This window comes from Chenopodium quinoa, unplaced genomic scaffold (genome assembly GCF_001683475.1).
Source record: "Chenopodium quinoa cultivar QQ74 unplaced genomic scaffold, ASM168347v1, whole genome shotgun sequence".
Classification (NCBI taxonomy): Eukaryota; Viridiplantae; Streptophyta; class Magnoliopsida; order Caryophyllales; family Amaranthaceae; genus Chenopodium; species Chenopodium quinoa.
This window is the reverse complement of record NW_018742651.1, coordinates 3,068,084-3,093,139: the sequence shown is the minus strand read 5'-3', so window position 1 is coordinate 3,093,139 and position 25,056 is coordinate 3,068,084. Positions and strand designations below refer to the sequence as shown.

General features: G+C 35.6%; 2 protein-coding genes and 1 long non-coding RNA gene across 12 annotated transcripts; 1 reads left to right on the top strand and 2 right to left on the bottom strand.

Moving 5' to 3' along the window:
- Positions 1-462: 462 nt before the first annotated feature.
- Positions 463-9,037, top strand: LOC110722123 (uncharacterized protein At5g19025-like). Its single transcript, XM_021901376.1, has 2 exons — positions 463-2,944; positions 8,719-9,037. The coding sequence occupies exons 1-2, from the start codon at positions 2,208-2,210 to the stop codon at positions 8,756-8,758; spliced, it is 777 nt and encodes a 258-aa protein (XP_021757068.1). The 5' UTR covers positions 463-2,207; the 3' UTR covers positions 8,759-9,037.
- A 3,398-nt stretch (positions 9,038-12,435) lies between these two features.
- Positions 12,436-18,478, bottom strand: LOC110722122. Of its 8 annotated transcripts, none has more exons than XR_002511540.1 (17): positions 17,494-18,477; positions 17,341-17,376; positions 16,796-16,884; positions 16,535-16,621; positions 16,370-16,441; positions 16,176-16,254; positions 16,016-16,075; positions 15,699-15,794; positions 15,434-15,523; positions 14,923-15,111; positions 14,423-14,704; positions 14,259-14,330; positions 14,008-14,106; positions 13,671-13,827; positions 13,520-13,564; positions 13,269-13,393; positions 12,436-13,152 (listed from the first exon to the last, which is right to left on the bottom strand). It is a non-coding gene; the product is annotated as an uncharacterized LOC110722122 (long non-coding RNA). The 8 variants fall into 8 exon arrangements; XR_002511541.1 differs by having other exon boundaries at positions 14,008-14,102; XR_002511537.1 differs by having other exon boundaries at positions 14,008-14,330; positions 14,423-14,473; positions 14,613-14,704; positions 17,494-18,476.
- An 11-nt stretch (positions 18,479-18,489) lies between these two features.
- LOC110722121 (putative disease resistance protein RGA3) lies at positions 18,490-24,113 on the bottom strand. Of its 3 annotated transcripts, none has more exons than XM_021901372.1 (6): positions 24,026-24,113; positions 21,827-21,924; positions 21,600-21,678; positions 21,471-21,507; positions 21,143-21,382; positions 18,490-21,037 (listed from the first exon to the last, which is right to left on the bottom strand). In XM_021901372.1, exon 6 carries the CDS (start codon positions 19,516-19,518, stop codon positions 18,619-18,621), a length of 900 nt encoding a protein of 299 aa, XP_021757064.1. In that variant the 5' UTR covers positions 19,519-21,037; positions 21,143-21,382; positions 21,471-21,507; positions 21,600-21,678; positions 21,827-21,924; positions 24,026-24,113; the 3' UTR covers positions 18,490-18,618. The 3 variants fall into 3 exon arrangements, with proteins under 3 accessions (XP_021757064.1, XP_021757065.1, XP_021757066.1); XM_021901373.1 differs by having other exon boundaries at positions 18,490-21,033; XM_021901374.1 differs by lacking the exons at positions 21,143-21,382; positions 21,471-21,507; positions 21,600-21,678.
- Between the last annotated feature and the right edge of the window lie 943 nt (positions 24,114-25,056).

Sequence of the window (25,056 nt, the reverse complement as noted above, 5' to 3'; positions counted from 1 at the left end):
GCAAATTAGCTTGGCTTAGCCATGTTAATTGAGTTTTCTAGCTCCAATGGTCAAGCTAATAGTTAGGGAATTATTGAAAATGTAAGTCCCTAGCTACAACCATTGGAGTTGCTTTTAACTATTATTAAAACAAAACATTGCTGACATTGTCTCTCCTCAAACTGTATATGTGTTGCTTTCTTATGAAATTTTTTTCTCGCCCAAAATCATTAATGATGTCTATTTTTGTGTGTGTGTGAAAGAGAGAGAGAGAGAGAGAGAGAGAGAGAGAGAGAGAGAGAGATAAATTCTTTCAACAACTTTAATCTAGTAAATCGAAGTATAGTAAATTGAATAGCAACTGCATTCCTTTATTTTGATTTAAAGATTCACTGTATATACGAATTCTATACTATATACTTCGTATAATTTTTTTTTATAAAAAAAGTGCATCGCATGGGGATAATCTAGTTAATACTATAAAATGATAATAGATTTTTACCAAATATAGAAATATTGCCATTATTATGAAACAAACCTAAAAAGAAAATGTTGTGATTATTATAAAACGAAGGTATGAAGTTCAATTTTTTTTATTTTTTTTTATTTTTTTTATTTGGAAAATTTTACATGGTGCGCGTCAAGGTTTCAATTTTTCTACGTGGAAGACGAATTTGTTTCCAACTTTCTTAAGTGACACCCAAATTTTGAAAAATCAAGCATAGTGGCCTTTTCTAAGTTTAATGGCTAACTTTTTTTTTTATTTTTTGGTTAAAAACCACCACTCAACCATCCACCTAGCCACCAGCGAACTACACTGCTGCCTGTTGTCGGCGCTCCCAGATCTCTTCCCCCGGTGCCATCTTGACCTCCCTCTCTTCCCCTTCCCTAACCACTGTAACCTGACCCTAACTAGGCGAATCTCGTAACCAAAAGTCCCAACCTCCACCCTTCGAAAAACCCAATAATTCGTTGGAAAAATCCGGTCGCCCCTCCTTTACACCTCGATAAGGTCGAAGTTATGGGTTTGTGTGTGTGGGGAGGGGCAACCGGAATTTTCCATCTTCTTTTTGGGGTTTTTGATTGATGGGTGTTAGGATTACGAAATTGGTTAGGGAAAGGGAAGGGAGGGAGGTCGGGGAGGTGCCGACGCCGAGGGAGAGGGTTTTGGGTGCGCCGGCGCGGGGGAGGGGGTTGTGGCGCGTCAAGGGCAGTGAGTACATCAGGTGTCGGCTACCGTGGGTGGCTTTGCTGGTGGTATTCTTTCTTTCTTTCTTTTTTTTTTTAAAAATTTTTAATTTTTAAATTTTTTTTAATTTTAACCAAAAACTATAAAAGTTAGCCAAAAAATCAAAAAATGGGCACAATGATTAATTTTTAAAAACCTTGATGCCACTTAAGATAGTTGGAAATATAAAAAAGTTCTTCCACCTAGAAAAATGAAATCCTTAAACCTACCATGTATAATTTTCCTTTTTATTATTTTTTTTTTAAAAACAATATATCCCATAAAATAAACCATTTATAAAAAGTACAGTAAAATAAAATAAAGTGTACTCTTTACTTGCAAATGTCATCACAGTTTAGATTCTACTCAACTAAATTTTCACTACCATGCGCCCCATGTCTTTCCCCTCTCTCCGCCCAACCTCACCACAAATCTCAACCCCCCAACTTTACAAAAAAATTGACTCATATTTTTTTCCTTTTTCACCGGAAAAAAATCACTCATTCTAAGAAAAAAAACAAAAATAACTAAACCATCCCTAAAAAAAAAAAAAAAATTAATTAATTCTCTGAATTTTATTTTGGGTAATCTAAAATGAAATCAAGTTGGGAATTTATCACAAAATCACGTGCGGATCGGTGCAATTAATGCTAATATATCCTTATTTTTTCTTTATTTAGCTTTTTATATGAGAGATTGTTATATATTCCTAGGTGTACCGTACACCGACTAACCCTAAGGTTGATTTTTGTTTTTAATTTGATGATTAGTTAAAAAAACAATCATCAAAATGAGAACAAAATATTTATGGGTATACGGTGCAACCGGGTGTATATAACAAATTCCACTTATACACGGAGTCACAGAGTATATATTTATCATTTTCCTTTTATTTTTATTAAATTTTCTTTAAAAAAAAAACCACCTTCCTTGTGAATAATCTCACCCCAAAAAAGCCACTACCTTGACCCATCACCCCACCTCCATTTGTTACACTAACATGCGCCATCACCCTCCTCACCTTCACCCCAACCCACACCCCATTTTCTCTCTGCTCACTTCCATCCCCACCACCATTACAACCATGCCTCCTTCTTCCTCCTCTTCTCCTCTATCCAAACCCCGCAAACCATCTTCCTCTTCCTCCACCTCCTCCGCCGTCAACCACCACTCCTCCACCCTCTTCTGCCGGCACCACTCCCCCTCCGCCACCGCCACCCTCGATCTCCTCATCCTCATCCTCGTCCTCTTCTCCGGCACCTTCCTCCTCACTTCCTACTTCTCCTACATCTTTAACTCCCTTTCTCTCCTCCTTCCTCCCCTCTTCATCTCCCACTCTTCTCTCCTCCACCAATTCCCCCTCATTTACCTTCTGGGTTTTCTCCTTTCTTTCGCACTCGTTGCTGTTTCCTTCGAGATTTGCTGTTGCGGGGGATTTGGGTTTGGGTTTCGATCTCGCAAATGTCATAACCCTAAGTGTAAAGGGTTGAAGAAGGCTCTGGAATTTGATTTGCAGTTGCAGACTGAGGATTGCTTGAAATCGGGGACGAATGATATTGATAAATTGCCGTGGAAAGGTGGGACTGAGTCTAATCCTGATTATGAGTGTCTTAGAGCTGAGTTGAGGAAGATGGCACCGCCTAATGGTCGTGCTGTTCTTCTTTTTCGTGCTAAATGTGGGTGCCCGATTGCCAAATTGATCGGTTGGGGACCTAAGAAAGGACGGAAGCATAAAAAGTAAGTGAAATTTTCTTTCTTTTTGGTTTTTGATCATGGGTTTTTGTTTTAGATGTTGAAATTGTTAGTAATTGGTTAGTTGACTATTGATATAATTTTGGGGTTTTTGATGGATTGATAGAATTGTGTGCCGAATGATTATTTGGTTAGTAATTAGAGTTTTGCAATTGGAATTATATTGAATGAATTTGAAATATATGTTGCTGTGGTTGTAATAACATATTGAGTATTATTGAATTCTCTATTGTTTGTGTTCAATCAATCAATCAAAGCCTTAATCCCATAAGTGGGGATTCTTTGGGGATTATCCATTCATGATTGGCCTGCTTTTACGAATCAGTATGAAAAAAGCCAAGAAATTTGTGTCATTACTTGTGTTTTGCTTTTTGATGAATATTGTACTGTGGTAATTCAATAGTTACATATTTACTTCTGAGCTTATCTAGTTCCAATTCATTTGGTAACCTGTAGAGTGGTGTAGTTTAATTATAGGGGTTTCCATTAGTTGTATTGTTATCTCAAAAATGCGGTTAAGGCTCAGAATGTAAAGCTTCTAATAGGTCCGGCCAATAAAGTGTTGCACTACCCTAAAGCAATGCTTTGGCAATTTCATCACTGAAACTATCTGCTATCAGCTTGTTGGCTTAAGTTTTGTTAGCCCATGTAGATTAATGACAGTAGGATTGATGTTTGGATTCTTCATCATTATATCCATTCTACTTGCAGTCGTTGCAGAGAGGGTGTAGTGGAGTCAGAGAACTAACGTATTTTGTTCAAACAATCTTATCATTTGAATAGTTAGTTTTTAGCCTTCTGTTTCTGCCTCCAAAATACCTAACTCATTCTATGTGAACAATCCCCTCCCTCGTGCCCTCTAATGAGACCAAGAAATTCATTTTATTTTTTGTTTGAACTACTAACTGGCGTATCATTTCTATTTATATTACTTGGTGTGGTCGGTTGATAGTAAAACAGAGTTGCAGAAACAGGTTACAGAGCATATTGTACTTGACAGAAATGGTGCTCAAGTAAAGTTGTTTGTTGTTGATTGGTTTTGACTGACTACCGGCATTTAGGGCTATTGTGCTGTGACCTGCTGGCTTTTAGAATTATTTGTGTACTTCTTGTGACTACTAATAACCGTTAGTTTCTCTATCCCTTAAAGTTAAGGTGTTTATGCCAGTGATTGGTGTGGAAATCAAAGAGGACTGCAGATGACAAATGAGCTTTTTCTATTGCACCAATCTTCAGTTACTTTTAAACCTGTTTTTTATCTCACTCTCAATTCCATTTCCAATCCGGATCAAGTTTGTAATAACTTGATGGCTTTCAGTTACACTGCTCCACAGGTTTCCTTGCTCCACAGATTGTGCTTGAAATAATTTTGTTCATGCTTATTTCATCCTTTGTGCCTCCGCCATATATTCTTCAAGCTCATCCATTGTTTGTTATTTCAACACCCATCAGGGCAATCACCTATCAAGTAAACCTGGTGTTATCTCACTCTTACTTCCTTTTGTCTCCTGAGATGTGAGATGGCCTTTATATCAGCTCCATCGGTGTCTAAGAACAACACAAATTCCTTTCCCTTTCTTTCCCCCCTTTTCTGACGGTGTAGTCAAAATCTTGCTGTTAAAAAAAATCTGTTTTTGCTTGTTCACTGATATATAACAAATTAAGTAATTATCCTTAATTCTAAGACCTCTATTTTATTTTATATTTAAAAATATGTGCTTTGTTGTTATCTCATATAAGCTTGGATTCTCTGTATTTTGTCAAACTGTAGTCACCAGGGCTCTCCTTGGTGTTAAACTAACGGAAGGGACATAAAAGGTAACTTTCTGAAATATCTACTTGAAACACAAATTCTTGAGTGTGCAATTTTTACTGCTCCCTGTGATGGCACGATCAATTGAGATTTTGGTTGTGGCTGTTTCTTGAGGTCCAAGGCTGGACTGTCAGAAATCTTTTTTTTTGGTGGTTAGATCAGGTATCTTAACTACTTGTTAAGAAACTGTGAGTTGTTGGAGGGCTTGTGGATTGGAATGAGATCATGAGAGGGACAGAGAATGGAGTAGTCAAAATATTGATTGAACTGGTTGTTGTATGATGAAGCATCCAGGGGGATAATAGCCGAATGAACTGCATGCAGTCACTTGATTATGGGCATATGACAGTTGTATTTAATGGGTATGCAGGTGATGAGAATTGCTTTGGGGTTATTTTGCTGTACAGCCTGGTGGGTTATGGTTTTGTTTGACTTGATAAAGTATGGAAGTTGCTACCATCATGTAATTATAATTAATAAGAGCTATCAAATGTGGTTGGGGGCAATGATAACTATTAGCTCTTGATGATGTATGGATAAAGGTCATATCTCCAGTTTGCTTCTACACTCGGCATCATGCTTCCAGCTTCTCTTTATGTGTTACATAATACAAGTACATGTCAGACTCGAAACTGTATGCTGTATTGATGCTAGGAAAAAACTTCGTAGTCAGTTCAGATTTCTTGAATGAGTTTGGTACCAAAACTTTTGGAAATAACTATTAGCTATAGGATATATCATCTTCTGAGCACCGTTAAGGCGATCCTTGATTTGAAACTGCCTATGACTAACAGAAAATTTTTAGTCTTATCATATACTACCTCCGTTTCTTTTTAGTTGACACGTATTCCTTTTTAGGAAGTTTTTTTTAGTTGACACATTTCCTTTTGGGTAACTTTTTTACCTTGCATTTACAAGCTACCCCACTTGCTTTTACATTCTCTCTCACTCTCTCGCCTCTCCTTAATATATGTGTCTAAATCAAACGCGTCAACTAAATAGAAACGGAGGAAGTATAAGGTTGTACATTGAAAAAACTGGAGGAGGAGGTTCTGGCGTTCTGCAGTAACTGTTTTTAGTCTTAGTTTTTGTATGTATGATTTTGTGAGTGGGGATGTGCTTACATGCATTTGTCTGTGACTGTGGATATGTGATTTTGAATTAGGGTGTGGAGGAGGGAGGCATTAGCTATTTTTAGATGCAGTTTCTGTTTCTTAGTCTTAATATGTGTGCACAAGCATCAGAAGATGTGTTCCTGCATGTTTGTATTATTTGCATCAGTACTCTTTCTTTCCAGGACTAATACTTTGTACTACAAAATTTATTGGCACCAATCTCCTAATTTCTTTTTTCAAATGTTATTGATATAGGAAGCTTTTATGTCTGTGTAGTTTTCCTGTCCTCTTTTATTGTTGGACTGAAAGTTATTCTTTTCCCTCTTTGTTGGATTTTCCATTCCTCCTGGGGCAAAAGAATATGTTTTTTTGCAATCTGTAAAGAAAGGTTATTATTCTCCTTTGGGCTTGTCAAATCAAAGATATATTGATGCCTTTTAGTTGCTGCTTATTGATGGAAACCTGATAAGGCTCCAATATTCTTTTAAAATTAGGGACATACTTTTTATTGACTATCAAACTAAGAATGATGCAATAATTGCGTATTGGTTAGTATAATAAATTTGATAAGTTAATCTTTGGTGTGGTAAACTATCATTAGCCACCAGCTGGTTGAACTGTTGAATGAAATAGCTGCTGTAAAAGAAGTTGTGTTTGGTGTTAATAGCAACTTTTATCTGTTTGTATGAGAAGTAATATGTTAGAATGGTGGTTCAGTTGAATGCTACTTCTGCCTGCTTTGATCAGAGATGATATCTGTACTGTGCTAATAGTGCCTTGTAATATAAGGTAATTACTGCTATAACACATTTTAAGAGGCTGTACTTTATATTGGCAAAATCTGAACAAGTATTGTAGCTACTGGAATCTCTTTTTTATTCACTTATGAGGGCCATAAGGCCAAAAATCATAGTGTGTAGAGCTGTCAAAAGTAGACCTGACGTGTAAAATTAACCGAAACCAGACTTGGACCTAATGACTTAACTTGAAATCAACCTGAGACCTGGGTTGTCCTCCGGACTCGAGACCCAAACCCCGAACCTTATTAGACCAATCAACCTAACCCAAATTACTGATTTGAACCAAACCCAACCCGAACTCGAGATGACCCAAACTTAACCTGTTGAATACTAAATTCAACCTGACCTACTCAACTTGTTATTGACCCGATTCAAATTCAACATGGCCTATAATTGACCCAACTCGAATTCATCTGGACTTGTCAATATTACAACCCGACTCAACTCTAATACAACCTAGATAGCCTATCTGATACAATTACATTACTTACGTACATGCTCCTTTTAGAATTTGTTTAATACTATATGAAAATGTACATGGATGATGACCCAAACACCTAATGACGCTACCTAAACTTGACCTGATCCAAATTTAACGTGATCTGACAATGACCCAACCCAAAATTGACTTGAACACGATGATGATCTGGCCTAAAATAACCTGCTACAAATTCGTATCATACTCGAACTGAGTCAATTTGAGCCCAATTTAACCGACCCAAAGCCAATAGGATACATGACCTGAATCCCACATTGATGAACCCAATAATTGTGGAGGTGCTTGACTGGTTAATCAATAATTCAGCATCTTGAATTTAAATGTTCTGATCAACACTACCATTTAGAAAGGGAGAATCAAAGTGTTTCCTGTTACAGCTAATTCTAATTTCACTCAATTTTTATAAAGTGACTGAACTTTGTGAATTTGACCCTTCCCCCCAACCCCTCTCAGTTTCACTTTTCCTAACTCAACTCTTCAGTCTTCCTTGTATTACATGGCCTTTTCGAACAATTCACCAGAGCTTCTCCCCATCATGCATAATCTGATAGGTGCTGGTTGAGAGTTGTGATAATTTAGTCAAATTTAATCAACTTTTTTGTGGTCTAACTTTAGGAATCCAATGGTATGGCCGATGTCTTTCTGCTATTGTTTATTTGCAAATCTATATGTCATATTGTTATAGCATCCTCTAAATTCGTTGTCTTATACTCCCTCCGTCCCAAAAAGAACGACCCATTTGGCCAAAACTTTGTCCCAAAAAGAATGACCCATCTGCATTAAAACACCACCAATTTGCAACAATATTTGTGCAAAATTAGCTTCCCCCTATAAAAATTTGATTTTCCATGTTATTTTATTACTTTCTCTCTCTATTTTTTTACAAACCCCATGTAAATTTATCTTTCCAATATACTTTTACTTCTTTTTACTTAACTTCCTTAATACCTGCGTAATCAACCCAAATGGGTCGTTCTTTTTGGGACGGAGGGAGTAGTTTATAAATTGTTACTTGGTATTCACATGCCCTTACATTCTCAAGATATTATAACTGGCAGTACAATGATAATTTTGTTCATTTGAATGCTGATATGATCCATTAGTAATATTCTGTATATCACAGGTCAGGGCTTTTCTGTGGCACTTTTCTATAGATTTTTATTTCTATGTTTGTGGTAGAGACTGCATTTAAGACCCGGTTGTCCCTGGATGAGCAAAGTTGATAGCCTTTACTTCTTACTTCATATATGTACCCTTTTGTGTGTGTTTGTGTCTGTTATTTCTTACCCCGAAATGGATGGTTGATAATCTTGATATGTAAAGCAATAAATTCCACATTAGTTGGACTGTAATCAGGCCTGTGTCCTGTGGTACTTGGACTCTCTATCTCTTATGATAGCTAGATACATCCCTTGTCTGGCACGATTTAGCCCAAGTAACATTCTACTGACTTTAGGCTTCATCAGCGTTTCCCTTTCATGCACAGTAGCATATATTATTTTATCTAAATTGATTATGTGTGGTTCTTGCAGGGCTTTATCTAATTTAACAGCCAATGGAGATCAGCACTGATGGCTCGTAAGATGGCTGTGGCCTGTGGCTGTGCTGATACATAGTTGATATAATCCTTTCGTGCTACTAAATCAGCTGATTTGCCATTTCCATGGAAGTTGGATGTTGGAGGACCAAACATCTAATTGAAACTGGCAGAGGGCAGCCTTCCATCTGAAATGCATTTACTGTATGAATGTCATTATGTAGAACTGAAAGGATAAAATACTGTTTAAAATTCATTATGTTATTATGGATTGTTAAATATCAATTTAATGCCGATAAATAATTGAAAAATTATTTCCTTGTTACTGTCCATACCTTTTGATCCACACCACATATTTGACTGAACATAATCAGAAATTATCATCGATAAATAGCCAGGCCTTTTGGTCTACATATTCCAATTACAGGGTAACAAAACTTTAGGTTTTATCATTTCATCATTCGGGGAATCACTGGCTTACAATTGTTTCTTTTGAAAATGATAAAGGTGGTACTTCTCTTGTTCCACATCAATTACTGTAACATATTTTGACTTCTAAATTATCTACTACCTTTGTCTCCAAAAGTTTGACCCCTTTTGGTCTAATTTTAGTCTAAAAATGAACCATGTATTTACATTAAAATACCCACCAATTTGCAACAATATTTGTGCAAAATTAGTTTTTCCATATAAAATTTTGTTTTTTCTTGTACTTTTATTACTCTCTCTCTATTTTTTTTTACAAACTCCATATAAATTTATCTTTCCAATATACTTTTACACTTTTTATTTAACGTTCTTAATACCCGCGAAATCTACTCAAAAGGGTCGTTGGGAGTACATACTCTGCTTGACAAACTTCTGGGAATTATAAATAGAGTAATAAAAAAAATATGGTTAACTCCAACGGCAAGCTAATTGCCAAATTAGCTTGCCATGCTACCTAGGATTGCAAAGTTATTCTTCCTTCTATCTAATTTATGCCACAATGGTTAAGCTAATTAGCATTTAAATTTTTCAGCTTTATTTTTTAAATAATTAGTCTTTTATTAGAGACAATTAATTTCTAAGCTAATTAGCTTAGCTAAGCTAATTTGCTTGGCATTAGCTTGGCCAAGCTAATTATTAAACTGTATTAGCTTGAAAATTATTAAAATTGCAAGCTAGTCCCTAAAAGCAACCATTGGAGTTGCTCTTATGTGATATAACGTGTCATTACTCATTTAATTTGGAATTGAGAAATATTACTAGTACATTTGTTTTCCTAACTTCCACTCTCTTCATGTATACGGAGCTAGGATACATGGACACTTCATTCAACTGTTGTGACTAGGGGTGAACATAGTTTGGTTTGGTGCGGTTTGAGTCCAAACCAAACCAAACCAAACCGCAAAATACGGTTTGGTAAATTTTTCAAACCAAACCAAACCATATTAGTATTGAAACCAAACCAAATCAAACCGTAATAATACGGTTTGGTGCGGTTTATGATGAGTTGATATTTTTTTTTTTCCAAAAATTTTCAAATAATACTTCACTAATTTATAATAATGTTTAAATAAGTAGACATAACGGATTAAATTGTACTACAAAGTTACAATAAAAATATCAAGTGCTAACACATAATAAAAATAATACATAACAATAAAAGATATTCATATGAGTACTACATTATACTCATTAATTATAGAGTATTGACGGTATAGTTTTTATCTATTTTTCATGGTTTTTTATTTATTCATTAATTTTTTTATATAATATAAAAAAAAATTATTGAAAAATTATATAAATATTAAAATACGGTTTATTGGTTTACGGTTTGGTTTGGTTTATAATTTTTGCAAAACCAAACCAAACCATAAACCATATTTACAAAAAAATCGAGACCAAACCGTAATTTTATAAACCGTAAACCAAACCAAACCGCTAAAATACGGTTTGGTCTGGTTTGGTTACGGTCCAGACCAAACTGTGTACAGCCCTAGTTGTGACCGTATCAGACACCGACACTCGTGGGATACACGTCGACACGTTCAGGTCAGTATCCTACTATGATATAGGTTGTTCAGCTTTTATTATATTTTATTTTATTTTATTTTTTATTTTAATGAGATGTTTTAAGTAGAGTAAGATAAATAAGGTAATTGTTAAATAATATGGGTGCCTTCATATATACCTCATTGTTAATATGATACAATATGATCTAATGAGAGGATGAAATGAAAAAATATATGGTCATGTTTTTTTTTTTTTTTTTTTTTTTTATTTATTTATTTATTTATTATTATTATTTTTTTAGAAGTATATTTTATGAATTCTAACATCCCGTAACCGTGTCCCTTATTTTGAAATAGACGTGTTTCCGTATCCGATTCGTACCTGTATCGTGTCAGTATCCGTTTTTGTAGAACCTAGATACGAAGTATATTACTTTTAATTTATGAGGTTTGCATTGTTTATGAGATCTTTTATTTTATTGTTATCACCTTCCCAACAAAAATGATTTTGTTCAGTTTGAACTTTGAAAGGTTATCATTGTAAATTTGCTACTAAGATTCAAACAAAAAATGGTAAGAATAAGGGCCTGTTCTCTTCCGTTGAATTTCAGTTCAGTTCAGCTCAGCTCAGTTCAGTTCAGTTCAATTCAGCTCTTAATTTATGTCTAATGATATTGCTAATGAAATAAAGCCAAATTTCATGCTTTTAAGCTCTTATTACGACAACGACGACGACAACAACAACAACAACAACAAATAATAATAATAATAATAACAATAATAATAATAATAATAAATAATAATAATAATAATCAATAAATAATAATAATAATAACAATAATAATTGAAATAATAATACTAATAATAATAATCAATAAATAAAAATAATAATAATAATAATAATAATAATCATCAATAAATAATAATAATAATAATAATAATAATAATAATAATACTAATAATAATAATCAATAAATAATAATAATAATAATAATAATAATCAATATGTGTTTAAAATGTTTAGAGGTTTCAAGTTTTTAATATATTTTCCATAAATTTTATATATTATATAGTATATTTTTCGTAAATATTTTAATATGTACATTTGTATATACACATTTGTATAGTAATAAATAATCAAAGATCATTAATCCGTAGTTAAAAATCACTAATTAATAAGTTCAGTTCAGTTCAGTTCAACTGAGTTCAGTCAATCGGAACAGGCCCTAAGAGAGGGGGGGGGGGGTTTATATAAATAAGGCCTTGGTATAGTACTTGCGGACCAAGCCTTTGCTTGATAAACAACATGAAATAGAATATTGAAACATTTTATAATTTAAGTATATTGTCCTCAATGTATGATCATGGAGTGGTTAATTTCACGAAAATTCTTGTCATCTGTTGAGACATTTTCAACTTTCTGAATTATGATATACTCTGTAGATATACATCGTAGCTCACTTAGAGCAACATCCAAGATTCCAAGTATACTTTTTGGGGATAGGACATGGGAGCCTGAGGTAAGATAAATAGTACGAGTAACATATGTATGTACTAACATAGGGCTTGGCAGCCTTGGTTGATTTTTAACAGAAATACAACAGAAAATCAATCAGACCTAGAATGCAAAATCCATCAGTTCTGAATCCTTCTGTTGGAGTAATTTAAGGAAGCATATAGAAAAAACATAGGAAAACCTCGGATAGTCATAGATAGAATGCAATTGTGGGTCTCTCTATTCAATCTGATGCTCGTAAATCGTGATAGGTTATACATAGAAACATAGCCCGATTGTAAGCCTACAAGTTCGAGACATATCTACACCATTAGACACTACAAGTTCAACATCAGGCATTACACAAAGCAACATTGTTGTATTGATTTTTTCACCTGTACAAAGCATCAGAGGGACAGAAAACCCACCTTCTAGGAAGGGTTGTCAACTGCCCCCACATCATGTGGTTAGGTGAGAGCGTAAAACTAGAACACAAGCACTTAAATTTGCAAAGAAATTACAGAAAGCTAAGATGAGGTAGGTAGCTCTGCATCGTCTGATAGGGACTGATATGGTAGCATCGCGCAGCAACAACTCAACCATGATCCAGTTCAAATGAAAACAGGTTATCGTGCATCAGTGAACCATCTCTTCATCAGGTACAACTGCATCATGTAGGAACAGGTCACCATGTCTATCAACACGAGCAAGCCGGCCAATAACATGAGCATTGAATGTCAGAAACATGCTGCTAGAACCACCGTTGCTGACTTGCTGAGTCTAAAATTGTTAGCATTATGGTCCCAAGTTTGCAACATGATCTCCTAAGTCATTCAGAGCAGTAACAGCATTACCATTCCATTATAAACTGTCAAGGGCAGGGAAATTGCTAGCCATCAGCTGAGTTGTCAGGGATTTCTGTGTGGATGCAGCTGGACTGTCCATTGTACAAGCGCATGTAAATAGTTAGCCATATTTCACATTTTAAAATTTAAAACTCTCAAGTAAATATTTGACAGAGAAAAAACAAATATCGAGAGCTTCTTAACCTACATATTTTCGTTAGTTACTTTCAACTCGTCCAGTTATTATGCGGCAAGAGCATAAGCAAAACCGATAGGAATCCAATGCTTCAGGGCTTCAAATATAACTATGGTAGAGACGTCCACATAACAACACTTTTAAGAGTTATGCCCAGTAATGCAGAGATGAATGTTGCAGGAGTGACCAGAAAATCAGTAAATCTATCAATGTAAACAGATGAAAACCAATTCAAGTGAAACGTATATGTTCTTTGGACTTACATAAGCTAAAAGGTTCTGAGAAAATTTATAGCATCTCTCGAGGCACTGCAAAAATTACAATTTTATGTAGTTTGAAGTATATATTTTCAGTTGCAGCAATCAAATTTTTAAATAATAGATGCCTACATGTAAGAAGAGAACCTTTGTTTACCTGCATCTCGCATCTCCAACTCATTCTCTTTGGAATAATTATAATCATAAGAGCTGCCTGCAGCAAATAAGTGTCATTTATCCTCCAGTTCTAAGGCTTCATTTCATATTACAAATGGAAAACCATTGCATTAAGAAACCACTGCAACATAATGTCTCTGCAAAAGCTCACAAAAATAAAAGTTAGTACTAAATACTTACTTACACAATAGAGAACAATTAAACAGATAATAGGAGCTTATTATGGTGCATATGCTTTGCAAGAATCACCCATCAATGATTAAACAATATTTTAAATGTCATTTAATGATTGTTGATAAATGTTGTAACGAGAATACCTTCAGAGTTCAGACTGGTTTATCTTCTCACAATTCCAATATATACTTCAACCAATGCCAAAACCAGACAATCAGTCAAGTCTACAGACCACCACCTGTCTGATTCAAACATGAGCAAAATTCGACACCAACTAGCTATGGAATCTCTCTTAAATATCGCGAAGACAGATATTTTCAAGCCAATATCCCCCTGTTTTTTTTTTCTTTTCCCCTTTTTATCCTCTTTGTTGAGGGTTAAAAGGATTACATACCAACACAAATCCCAAGGTTTTTCTTCGAGTAACAAAATCTGCGATCACCTAAGTACATCCCCTTTTAGGGAGCTGCAAGAAAAGGACATGCATACAGTATAATCTTCAGTTGCAGTGACAAATATGATAAAGCAGCTTTATGTGAGAGGGCAAGAGTTTCTTACCAAGTTTATCACTAGAATATTTCATCTCTTTGCTGCTCAAAATATCTGCGACTTCAAATTTAATGCCCAATGACCATTGCCAGCAGAATTTTGCAGGAAATACATCAGAGAGCAAATGGTTAATTTCCAAGGCAAAACAAATCATAAAATCAGTTAAATTTGATTGATGAGGAACTATGTATTTAATTACCTTTCGACATCAGAACATCTTCTCTTTTGGAGCATGACTAGCAGCCAATATCATCATCCAATCAGTCAAGTATGAAGATCACCCTTGCCTAACTGTTGCAAAATAAAAGAATAGAGAACTAATTCGAGGAAGACAATAGTTAAGGTAAAAGCCCAGCATTATGTTTCATTTTTGTTCCTGTTTATAAAGGGTATAACAAACAAAACAAAGCCTAAGATAGTATGCTAGTGTACATTAATTAGGCACCACAACAAGATATCTTAACAATATCCATAATGTTCATTACATTATAACTGAAGGAATGACTTACCCCATGTCGAAAGCTATTGGTCATAACCCCAAAACTGTATCTGCTTAAGGAGTCGATTGCCTTATTTAAGACGATACAGAGCAGATGTAGGTGTGAAATGTTCATTACTCAGTCAACAAGTGTACTGACTGTCCCTTGTCTGATAAGAATTGAGCTAGCAACATTCAACACCAAGTAGCAAGGGAGTCTCTGAATTATCAACAAAAGAGGACAGATATTTTCAAGTCAATATCAGTCAGGTATGAAATGCACAAGTTAACCATATTAACCACATCCCTCTCTGCTCTCTGCTCTCTGCTCTCTTTTTTATTTTTTTTCCTTTTTCTTGAGGGTTAAAAGGATTACATATACCAACATAATCCCAAGGTTTTTCTTTGAGTAACAAAATATGTGATCACCTAAGCACTTCTCCTAAAAGGGAGCTGCAAGAAAAGGACATGCATACAGTATAATCTTAAGTTGTGACAAATTTGATAAAGCAGCTTTATGTGAGATAGAAAGAGTTTCATACCAAGCTTATCACTAAAACATAAGCTCTCTTTGCTGCTCGAGATTTCTGCAACTTCAAAATTCTGCCCAATAACTATGGCCAACAAAGTTTCTGCAGTAAAATTAAACATTCGGTTTGATAGATGCATCAGAGTGCAAATTGATATGTTATACTAATGCAAATACATATGGCCCATGTAATATTCTCAGTTCCCATGGTTAATTTCCAAGTCTAAACAAATCTTAAACTCATCTAAATTTTATTGATGATGAACTTATTTAAATACCTTTAGATATCATTACATCAGAACATCTTCTCTTTTGGAGCATGAATTGCAACAAAATACCACCAGCCAATCAGTCAAGTATGAAACCACCCTTGCCTAACTCATGCAAAAAAAGAAGAATAGGGCAACATTCAACATCAACAACATGGAACTTATTCGGGCAAGACAATAGTTTAGCTAAAAGCCCAGCATTTTTGTTCCTGCTTGTAAAGGGTATAAGAAACAAAACACTACCTGAGATAGTATGCCAGTGTATATTAATTAGGCACCACAACAAGATATATCATAACCATATTAGAACTGAAGGGCTGACTTACCCCATGTCGGTTGCTTCTAGTCCTAATCCCATAACTGTATCTGCTTGAGGAGTCAATTGCCTTGTTTATGACCATACAGAACAGACGTAGGTGTTATTGGAGGTTATGTATGACATCCATAAAGAAACTGTGTTTAGACTCGAGTGGAAATGTGCATTACCTAGTCAACAAGTGTACAAACCGTCCCTTGTTTGATTCAGAATTGAGCCACATTCAATACCAAGTAGCTACAGAGTCTTCTGAAATATCACAAGAATAGAGTTATCCATTTATACAGAAGGAGTTATTTTCCAGTCAATATCCCCCCTCTATTTTTTTTTTCTGCCTTACTTGAGGGTTATAAGGATTACATACCGACATAATCCCATGGTTTTTGCATCAAGTAATACAATCAGTGATCATTTAAGCACATATCCTTTTAGAGAGCTGCAAGAAAAGAACAAGCATAAAGTCAATTCTCAGTTGCAGTAAAAATATTTGATAAAGCAGCTTATATGTGAGAAAGCAAGAGTTTCTTACTATTTACATCAGAGAAAGCAAGAATTTATCTCTTTAATTACTGCTCAAAAGTTACTGTCAATTAACCATTGCCAACAGAGTTTGTTTCTGCAGATTCATAAAACAAAAACGTTAATTGATGCATCAAGAAGCATTTAGAGATGTTATACTGATGCAAAAACATATGACGCAATTTTCTCAGTTCCCTTGGTCAAATTTCCAGGAAAAATTAATTTTATATTCATACAATTTTAATTGATGATGAATTATATATTGAAATACCTCTCAATGTCAGAAGATCTTCTCTTTTTAAGCATGAATAGCGATCAATAGCACCAGCCAGTCAGTCAGGTATGAAATGCACCCCTCACCTAATTCATGCAAAAACGAAGAATATACCAATATTAACCATCAATTATAGAACTTATCTGACAAATGCAAGTTAAGCTAACAACCTAACATACTTGGTTAGTATGTTAGTGTAAATTAATCAAGCAGCACAACAAGACTTAATTTATATATTTACATGAGATCGAACTACATATACAGAATGTTCACTATAATAGGACTGATGAGTGACTGGCTTTACCTCATGTCAGGGTGTTACTAACCCCGCTCACAAAACTGTAATAGTAAGGCCATATATACATAGAAGCTGCGATGTAGGTGTTGCGATCAACACAGTTAAAACATCCATATATACATAGAATTACGAAGCTCTATTGGAGTAGAAATATGCATTTTCTTCTCAATAATGAGCATAACTTTTAATGTTATCGAATAGAAAACAACTAATGAGTAAATTACAAACAGAGAGTGAGGGATACCTCAAGTGGTTAGACTTCTTCTTTTCAGTGTCGATTCTATAAACACCAAAAAAAAAAAAAAAAAAAAAAATTACGAACAACAATAACCTAGTTTAGCGATAAAAACATTGCTGAATAAATAAATAAATTACATACACAAAATGGATATATTACCTTATGATATTCCAAAAAATCTTCAACATATATATAAGGGATGTGGCATATTTTGAGCCAGTCTTCCCCGTCTGGTTCCTGGCATCTATCCTTGAGTTCACGGCTGGGATCTTTTATTTCTAGTGTATTGAGGGAGGTAAGGTGTTTTATTGCTTCTGGCAGTGATTTCAGTTTCCGGCAACGTTCCATTACAAGTGTAGTGAGGGAGGTCAGGTGTTTTATTGCTTCTGGCAGTGATTTCAGTCCGAGGCAATAACGTATTACAAGTGTAGTGAGAGAGGTGAGGTGGCACATTTCTTCCAGCAATGATTCTAGTTGACCGCATCTGCTAATTTCGAGGAAATTCAAGTTGGTGAGATGCTTTATCCTCAAGACACGGAAAGAATTTCGTAGACGGAGATGATGCATCGGCATCACTCTCTATGTACTCCATACTCTGCATATTCTTAAGGGTAAGATATTTGAGATGGCAAAGTTGACTCAGTGATAATGGCAGATCTAGCAACTCCTCACATTCTAACCGGATACTCACAAGCCCTGACACCCAACTTGGCAATTTGCCGAATTCGGTACCAATAAGGCCCACAATCGATAACTCCCGAGCTTGCCTATTACAGAACAGGAACTCCAGCAATTTCTTCTGACCTTTCTGATCCCGATCAATATCATATTCTATATTAAGAGAATCATGCATTTTGACTGAGTATCCCAGCTACCTTTCGAGCAAGGTCATGTATGAGATCATGCATTTTGACTGAGTTAATCCCGCCATTATCATTCTTCTCAACGTCTTGGAGAAAACACCTATGCAATAAAATTGAAAAGTATCTTTCGCCAGTATCTTCAATGCTATTATCTGTACCACTAGGAACAAGATAGCCGTGTGCTGACCATAACCTAATCAACTCCTCTTTAAATATTCTATAATCCTGAGGGAAGACCGAGCAAAAGCTAAAACAACTTTTTAGAGCGGGATCAAGATGATAATAGCTAAACATCAAAATTGGCATCAAGTCATCCTCATCGTCACGCATTTTAGCCAAATCAATTCTTCTGTACGACTGCCAAGCATTTATATCTTGACTACGCAACAAACTAGCGACCACCTTTATAGAGAGAGGCACATTAGCACATTTTTTTCACAATATCTCTGCCAATTTCATCAAAACCAGCAATGAATTCGTCTTCCTGAGCTCCAAGTGATATTTTCCTAAATAATTCCCAAGAATCCTTTTCAGAAAGACCTTGCAACTTGTGCATTGGATAATTTCCAATAGCTGTTGCCACCTTTTGACTGCGACTGGTCACCAAGATTCTACTTCCCTTTCCACCTAATTTCAAGAAGTCTCTCAGCTCATCCCATTTTATACCTCCCTCATACCACACATCATCTAAAACAAGCATGTACCTTTTCCCTTCAATCTGCTTTTGAACTTTACTATATAAATCTTCGAATGTACGTTGCTTCTTCTTAAGTATCTTACTTAGTATATCTTTTGTATCAAAATTAAAAGACACACAAACCCAGTACATCTCATCTTTGAATGCTGCTTTAATCCTATGATCACTAAACACAAGTTGAGCAAGAGCTGTTTTACCCAACCCTCCAATCCCCACAACAGTCACAAAAGATATATCTTTGTCTGAGTCATCTTTCAACAATAAATCCACAATCTCCTTCTTATCAGCATCTCTCCCAATAATATTATGTTCATACACATAAGAATATGTTTCCACTCTACCCTTGACAGGCTTATACAGCTCACTAAACCCAAAATTCTTGTGATTTGTTGATAAGGTATCCAACTCCTCCCTAAGCTTTTTAACCTTAGCAGACGCTTTAAAAGCAAATAAGAGCGGGTTCTTAGAGGAGAAGAAACGGCGTACCTTCTTAGAGAGTTGACCACCAGGCACACCATTCAGCAAATAAGAGTTAACCTCAGCAGGCGTTTTATGAGCAACTGAGAGCGGGTTCTTAGAGGAGAAGAAACAGTGTACCTTCTCAGTGAGTTGATCATCAGGCATACCATTCAGCTGCTGAGCAATGGTTCTATATTCATCAAACAGATCATCAGCATCGTACACAGCGTTTTTTAGGTTCTCGACCCAGCATTGGCCTTCATGGCTGAGCTCCTGCCACTTAGAGCCGGCATCAAGGAGGGAACTGTTGATGGTTTCAACAGTTTTGAGTAACTTCTCAAGCTCCGATTCATACTTAAAGACTGAGCATAGCTTCCGCACTTCCGCACACTGCAGTGTTGCAAAAAGTGTCTGAGCATTGTGGATATTTTATGGTAATCCATGATTGATATTATTGCGGGATGAAACATCGTTAGACCTTATTTTGGTGTTTAGAGAGCTACAAGGGTGGGAGTGAGAATCGATCCCAAGATCTCTTGAAATCGAAAGGGAAGCCCTAACCATTTAAGCTATCCCTCACTCTCATAGTTAAACCTTATAAATATACCTTTATTTATTTTATTTTTATGTCACATTTGTTGTTCTTATCTATAATATAACTATTAAAAGTGAGAAGTTGCAAGTTGAAAAACTCCTTAGTAATAGTGTGGTGACTCTTTTGCCCCTCAAAAAGTACAAATACATTTTTGCCCTTATTTGCTTTTTTGCTTGTTGATGATCTGTTAACTCCCAGCCTTCTGCCTGCCAAATTGCTTAGCTGGTTCTTCTCTCTCCTCAAGGTCTCCATGACTCTAATGGTGATTGGCATACTGGAAAACAGGAGATTGAGAAAATTATTCTCAATTTCTATGGTTCGCTGTTCACGAGGGGTGAGATCGATGTGAACTTGATGAGTTGAGGTGCTCTCTTGTGTGTCGTCCATGGTGAGTGAAGGTATGAATATTTCTCTTTGTCGTCCTTACCCCAAAGCCGAAATCTTTGTTGCCCTCTCTCAAATGAGCCCCTGTAAAGCCCCGGGGCCCGATGGTTTACACGCTATTTTTTATTAGAAATATTGGCATATTGTTGGAGATGATGTGACTATTTTTGTTAACAATATTATTTCTGGTAGAATTGCTTGAGTGATGTAAACCGTACGAAAGTTTCTCTTATTCCGAAAGTGAAGGACCGACTTGTATTTCACAGTTCCGTCCTATTCACTATGCAATGTTCTTTATAAGCTATCTTCAAAAGTGGTGGCTAATAGGTTGAAACCGCTTCTTCAAGATACGGTGACAGAAAATCAGAGTGCCTTTCTTCCTAAGCGTTTAATTACCGATAATGCACTTATTGCTCTCGAGCTTTTCCATACTATGAAGAAGAGGTCAAAGGGTCATAGGGGTACCATTGCTATGAAGCTTGACATGAGTAAAGCTTATGATCTGGTAGAGTGGGTTTTATTTAGAAGACTTCTGACAAAGATGGGGTTTGCAGGTGCTTGGGTTGATATCATCATGACATTTGTCTCCACTGTTACTTATTCTTTCATCATTAATGGGGTCCCCTTGGATCCCCTAACTACCAAGCTTATCACTAAAAAAAATCACCAGCCAACAAGTCAAGTATGAAGACCGCCCTTGCCTAACTGATGCAAAAAAGAAGAATATAGCAACAGTGTATGTTAATTAGGCACCACAACAAGATATTTCATAACAGTATTCATTATATTAGAACTGAAAGGCTGAATTACCCCATGTCCGCAGCTACTAATCCTAATCCCAAAACTTTATCTGCTTAAGGCGTCGATTGCCTTGTGTAAGACTATACAGAGCAGACTTAAGTTTTAATGGGGGCTATGTATGACATCCGTAAAGAAGCTCTGTTTAGACTCGAGTGAAAATGTCCATTACTCATTCAACAAGTGTATAAATTGTCCCTTGTCTGATTCAGAGTTGAGTGACATTCAACACCGAATAGCTTGGGAGTCTCTCTGAAATATTACAAGAAAGGAGATATTTATTTATTCATTTATGTATTTTTTTTTCTCCCCTTTCTTGAGGGTTACAAGGATTGCATACCAGCATATCTCCATGGTTTTCCTTTTTAAAGTGCTAGCTGCAAGAAAAGGACATGCATACAGTATAATCTCAGTTGCAGTACAGAAATTTTATAAAGCAGCCTATGGTGAAAAAGCAAGAGTTTCTTACTTTTGTACTATCTCTTTACTGCTCAAAATTTACTGCCAAATATCCAACTGCCAACAGAGGTTGTTTCTGCAGATTCATACTGTAAAACAATAAGGTTATCTGATGCATCATCTGAAAGCATTTAGAGGTGTTATACTGATGCAAAAACATATGACGTGTAATCTTCTCAGTTCCCTTTAATCTTATATTCAGTCAATTTTGATTGATGATAAATTATATTTAAATACCTCTAATTGTCAGAAGAGCTTATCTTTTTAAGCATGAATTGTGATCAATAGCACCAGCCAGTCAGTCAGGTATGAAATGCACCCTTCACCTAAGTATGCTAACAACAAAACAAAGAATATAGCAATATTAACCATCAATAAACTTATCTGACAAACACAAGTTAAGCTAACAAGCCAACATATTTAGTAAGGGGAAATTCCCTGTTGCTCATGGTGAGAAACAAATTTGTTTCTCATAATGGCATTTTTGTAAATAAATCAATAACTTTTTTATTATTGTGGGCTCCACAATTGAATTAGTAAGTATGCTAGTGTATATAAGTACATTAATCAGGCAGCACAACAAGATTTAATTTATATTTATATAGATCGAACTACAATATACAGAATGTTCACTATATGAATGTTCACTATATTTATCTGATACAAACTGAATCAGCGCTACCCATATACTCCCCAATTAGGGGATTGAAAACGCATGAATAATCTATTGTCAACTTGTTCAAATAGATTGGATTGCTTTCAACACCGCCTTCTTTCTTATAAAATGTCAGTGCTTCATTGACTTCTTTAAGATTCAGTTTTTTTAAATGTGGACATTGAGGAATGTATGCCAATCTCTCGCACGAACTAATACACAACTCACAGAGCTGAGGAAATGATGGAATGAAAACAGTTTCCTTCTCCATCCAAGTTACATCTCTCCACCACCCCTCTAATTTTGGCATGTCAACGAACTCTAACTTCTCAAGACACGGGAAGAATTTCGCTGATGGAGATGGTGCATTGCACTCTATGTACTCCATATTCTTCATAAACCAGAGGGAAAGATATTTGAGATTACAAAATTTTGATATAATTGAGCGAAATTCCCCCTCATCACTGTACCCTTTGGCCATCATGAATAAAGTACGCAATGTTTTACAGGTATAATTACTTGAACTTGACAACTTAGCCACACATTCTTCACTATCAACAAACAGATGACGAACTTTCCCAACTTCATGTGACAATGCAAGGACTCCTTTCCAGCAACCTTTCGAGCAAGGACATGCATCAGATCATGCATTTTGACTGATTCGACTGGTTTAAATTTCCAACCAACATAATAATCATGCTGCTGCTTTAAATCTTGGAAAAAACACCTATGCAATAAAATTGAAAAATATCTTTCACCTACATCTTCCATGCTATTATCTGTACCAAGATAGCCGTGTGCTGACCATAGACTAATCAACTCCTCTTTATATATTCTATGATCCTGAGGGAAGATTGAGCAAAAGCTAAAACACCTTTTAAGTGCGGGATCAAGATGGTAATAGCTAAACATCAAAGTTGGCATCAAGTAGTCTTTCTCATCGTCACGCATTTTAGCCAAATCAATTCTTCTGTACGATTGCCAAGCATTTATATCTTGACCACGCAACAAACTAGCGACCACCCTTATGGAGAGAGGAACACTGGCACATTTTTTTCAAAATATCTCTGCCTATTTCAACAAAACCAGCAATGGCTTCGTCTTCCTTATTATCTCCAAGTGATATTTTCCTTTTCAGAAAGACCTTGTAACTTGTGCATTGGATAGTTTCCGATAGCTGTTGCCACGGCTTCACTGCGGCTGGTCACCAAGATTCTACTTCCCTTTCCACCTAATTTCAAGAAGTCTCTCAAATCATCCCATTTTATACCTTCCTCACACCACACATCATCTAAAACAAGAAAATACTTTTTCCTTTCAATCTTATTTCGAACTTTTTTATATAGATCCTCAAATTCAAGATTCTTGTTACCAATCATCTTACCTAGGATATCTTTCATGCCAAAATTTTCAGACACACAAACCCAATACATCATATTTTCTTCAAATGCCTCTCTGATCCTATGATCACTGAACACAAGTTTGGCAAGAGCGGTTTTCCCCAACCCTCCAATCCCCACAATAGTCACAAAAGAAATATTATTCTCCAAGTCATCTTTCAACAATAAATCGACAATCTTTTTCTTGTCGGCATCTCTGCCAATAATATTCTGTTCATACAAATAAGAACATGTTTCCTCTTTGATTCTCGCAGGCTTATACAGCGTACTAAACCCAAAATCCTTATGATCTTTAGCTATTTTGTCCAACTGTTCTCTAACCTTCTTTATTTCTCTAGACATGTTAAATGCTAACTTCTTAGAGGAAAAGAAAAGGCGTACCTTCTTAGAGATAATACGACCCGGCTTCTTATATTTATGCTGCTCGGCAACGGTTTTGTATTCATCAAACAAATCTTCAGTGTCGTAGACAGCATCCTTGAGCTTGTTGACCCAGTCTTGGCCGACATGGTTGAGCTCCAGGCTTTCAGTATCGGCCTGTAGGAGGAGCTTCTTGATGGTACCGACGGTCTCAATCAGATCCTTAAGCTCGGATTTGTACTTCAACATGGAGCATAACTTACGCAAGTCCTGACAATCCAGCGCTGCAAGTACTGTCTGAACAGCACTCAGTGCCGTTGCAGCGTCCATGCTGATTGCTGAAAGTAAGTTTAGAGAGCAAAGAAAAGTATGAAGGCTACCAAGTTTTTTGTTATTCTGGTTGGAGACGTTGGAGTAGTGTTGTAACTATTAGCTCTACTTCCCTCTTTTAATAGAAGAAGTGGTCCTCTTAATTAGCGCGTGGTATGACTTCAGTCCATTTTCCACAACTAACGCTTTTTTTTTTTTTTTTTTTTTTTCTAAAAATATATATATAGTAGTTTTGTGCCCCTTGCGTTATCCGGGTTGTTTATTAGATTTTAAGATAAAATATACGATTGATACAAAATTACATGAATTGATTTTTTGTTTTTTTTTTTTTTTGTCATGATTTGCTATCTAGCAGGCATGTAATAACTAATAACAATAATGTTGGTGAAAATGTTTGATTTAATACATTAAAAAATAAATAAATAAAATTAAATAAAATAAATGTTCAAAACCCGTCGAATTGACCCGAAACACAAAACTTTGGGTAAGGGTTGAACATTTCTTGACTTGTAACCTAAATAGACCCAATTCAAGATGGCACATGATCGGACCCTGATTGACAGGTCTACATAGTAATAAAATTCTATTAGATTGTGAAGTATATTATTTTAACCAATTAATATATGTAAATGGATGATTTACGCTTCAAATTACTTCTTCTACTCCAAAAAATATTATGATATAAAAAATAAATTTATATGATAATTTTTTAGAATTATAAT

Excerpts from the sequence above, each read along its gene's own strand:
- LOC110722123 (XM_021901376.1), top strand. The coding sequence starts at position 2,208 with ATGCGCCATCACCCTCCTCACCTTCACCCCAACCCACACCCCATTTTC. Across the intron at positions 2,945-8,718 it reads AAAGGACGGAAGCATAAAAA|GGCTTTATCTAATTTAACAG; the intron begins GTAAGTGAAATT and ends TGGTTCTTGCAG.
- LOC110722121 (XM_021901372.1), bottom strand. The coding sequence starts at position 19,518 with ATGCCTGATGATCAACTCACTGAGAAGGTACACTGTTTCTTCTCCTCT.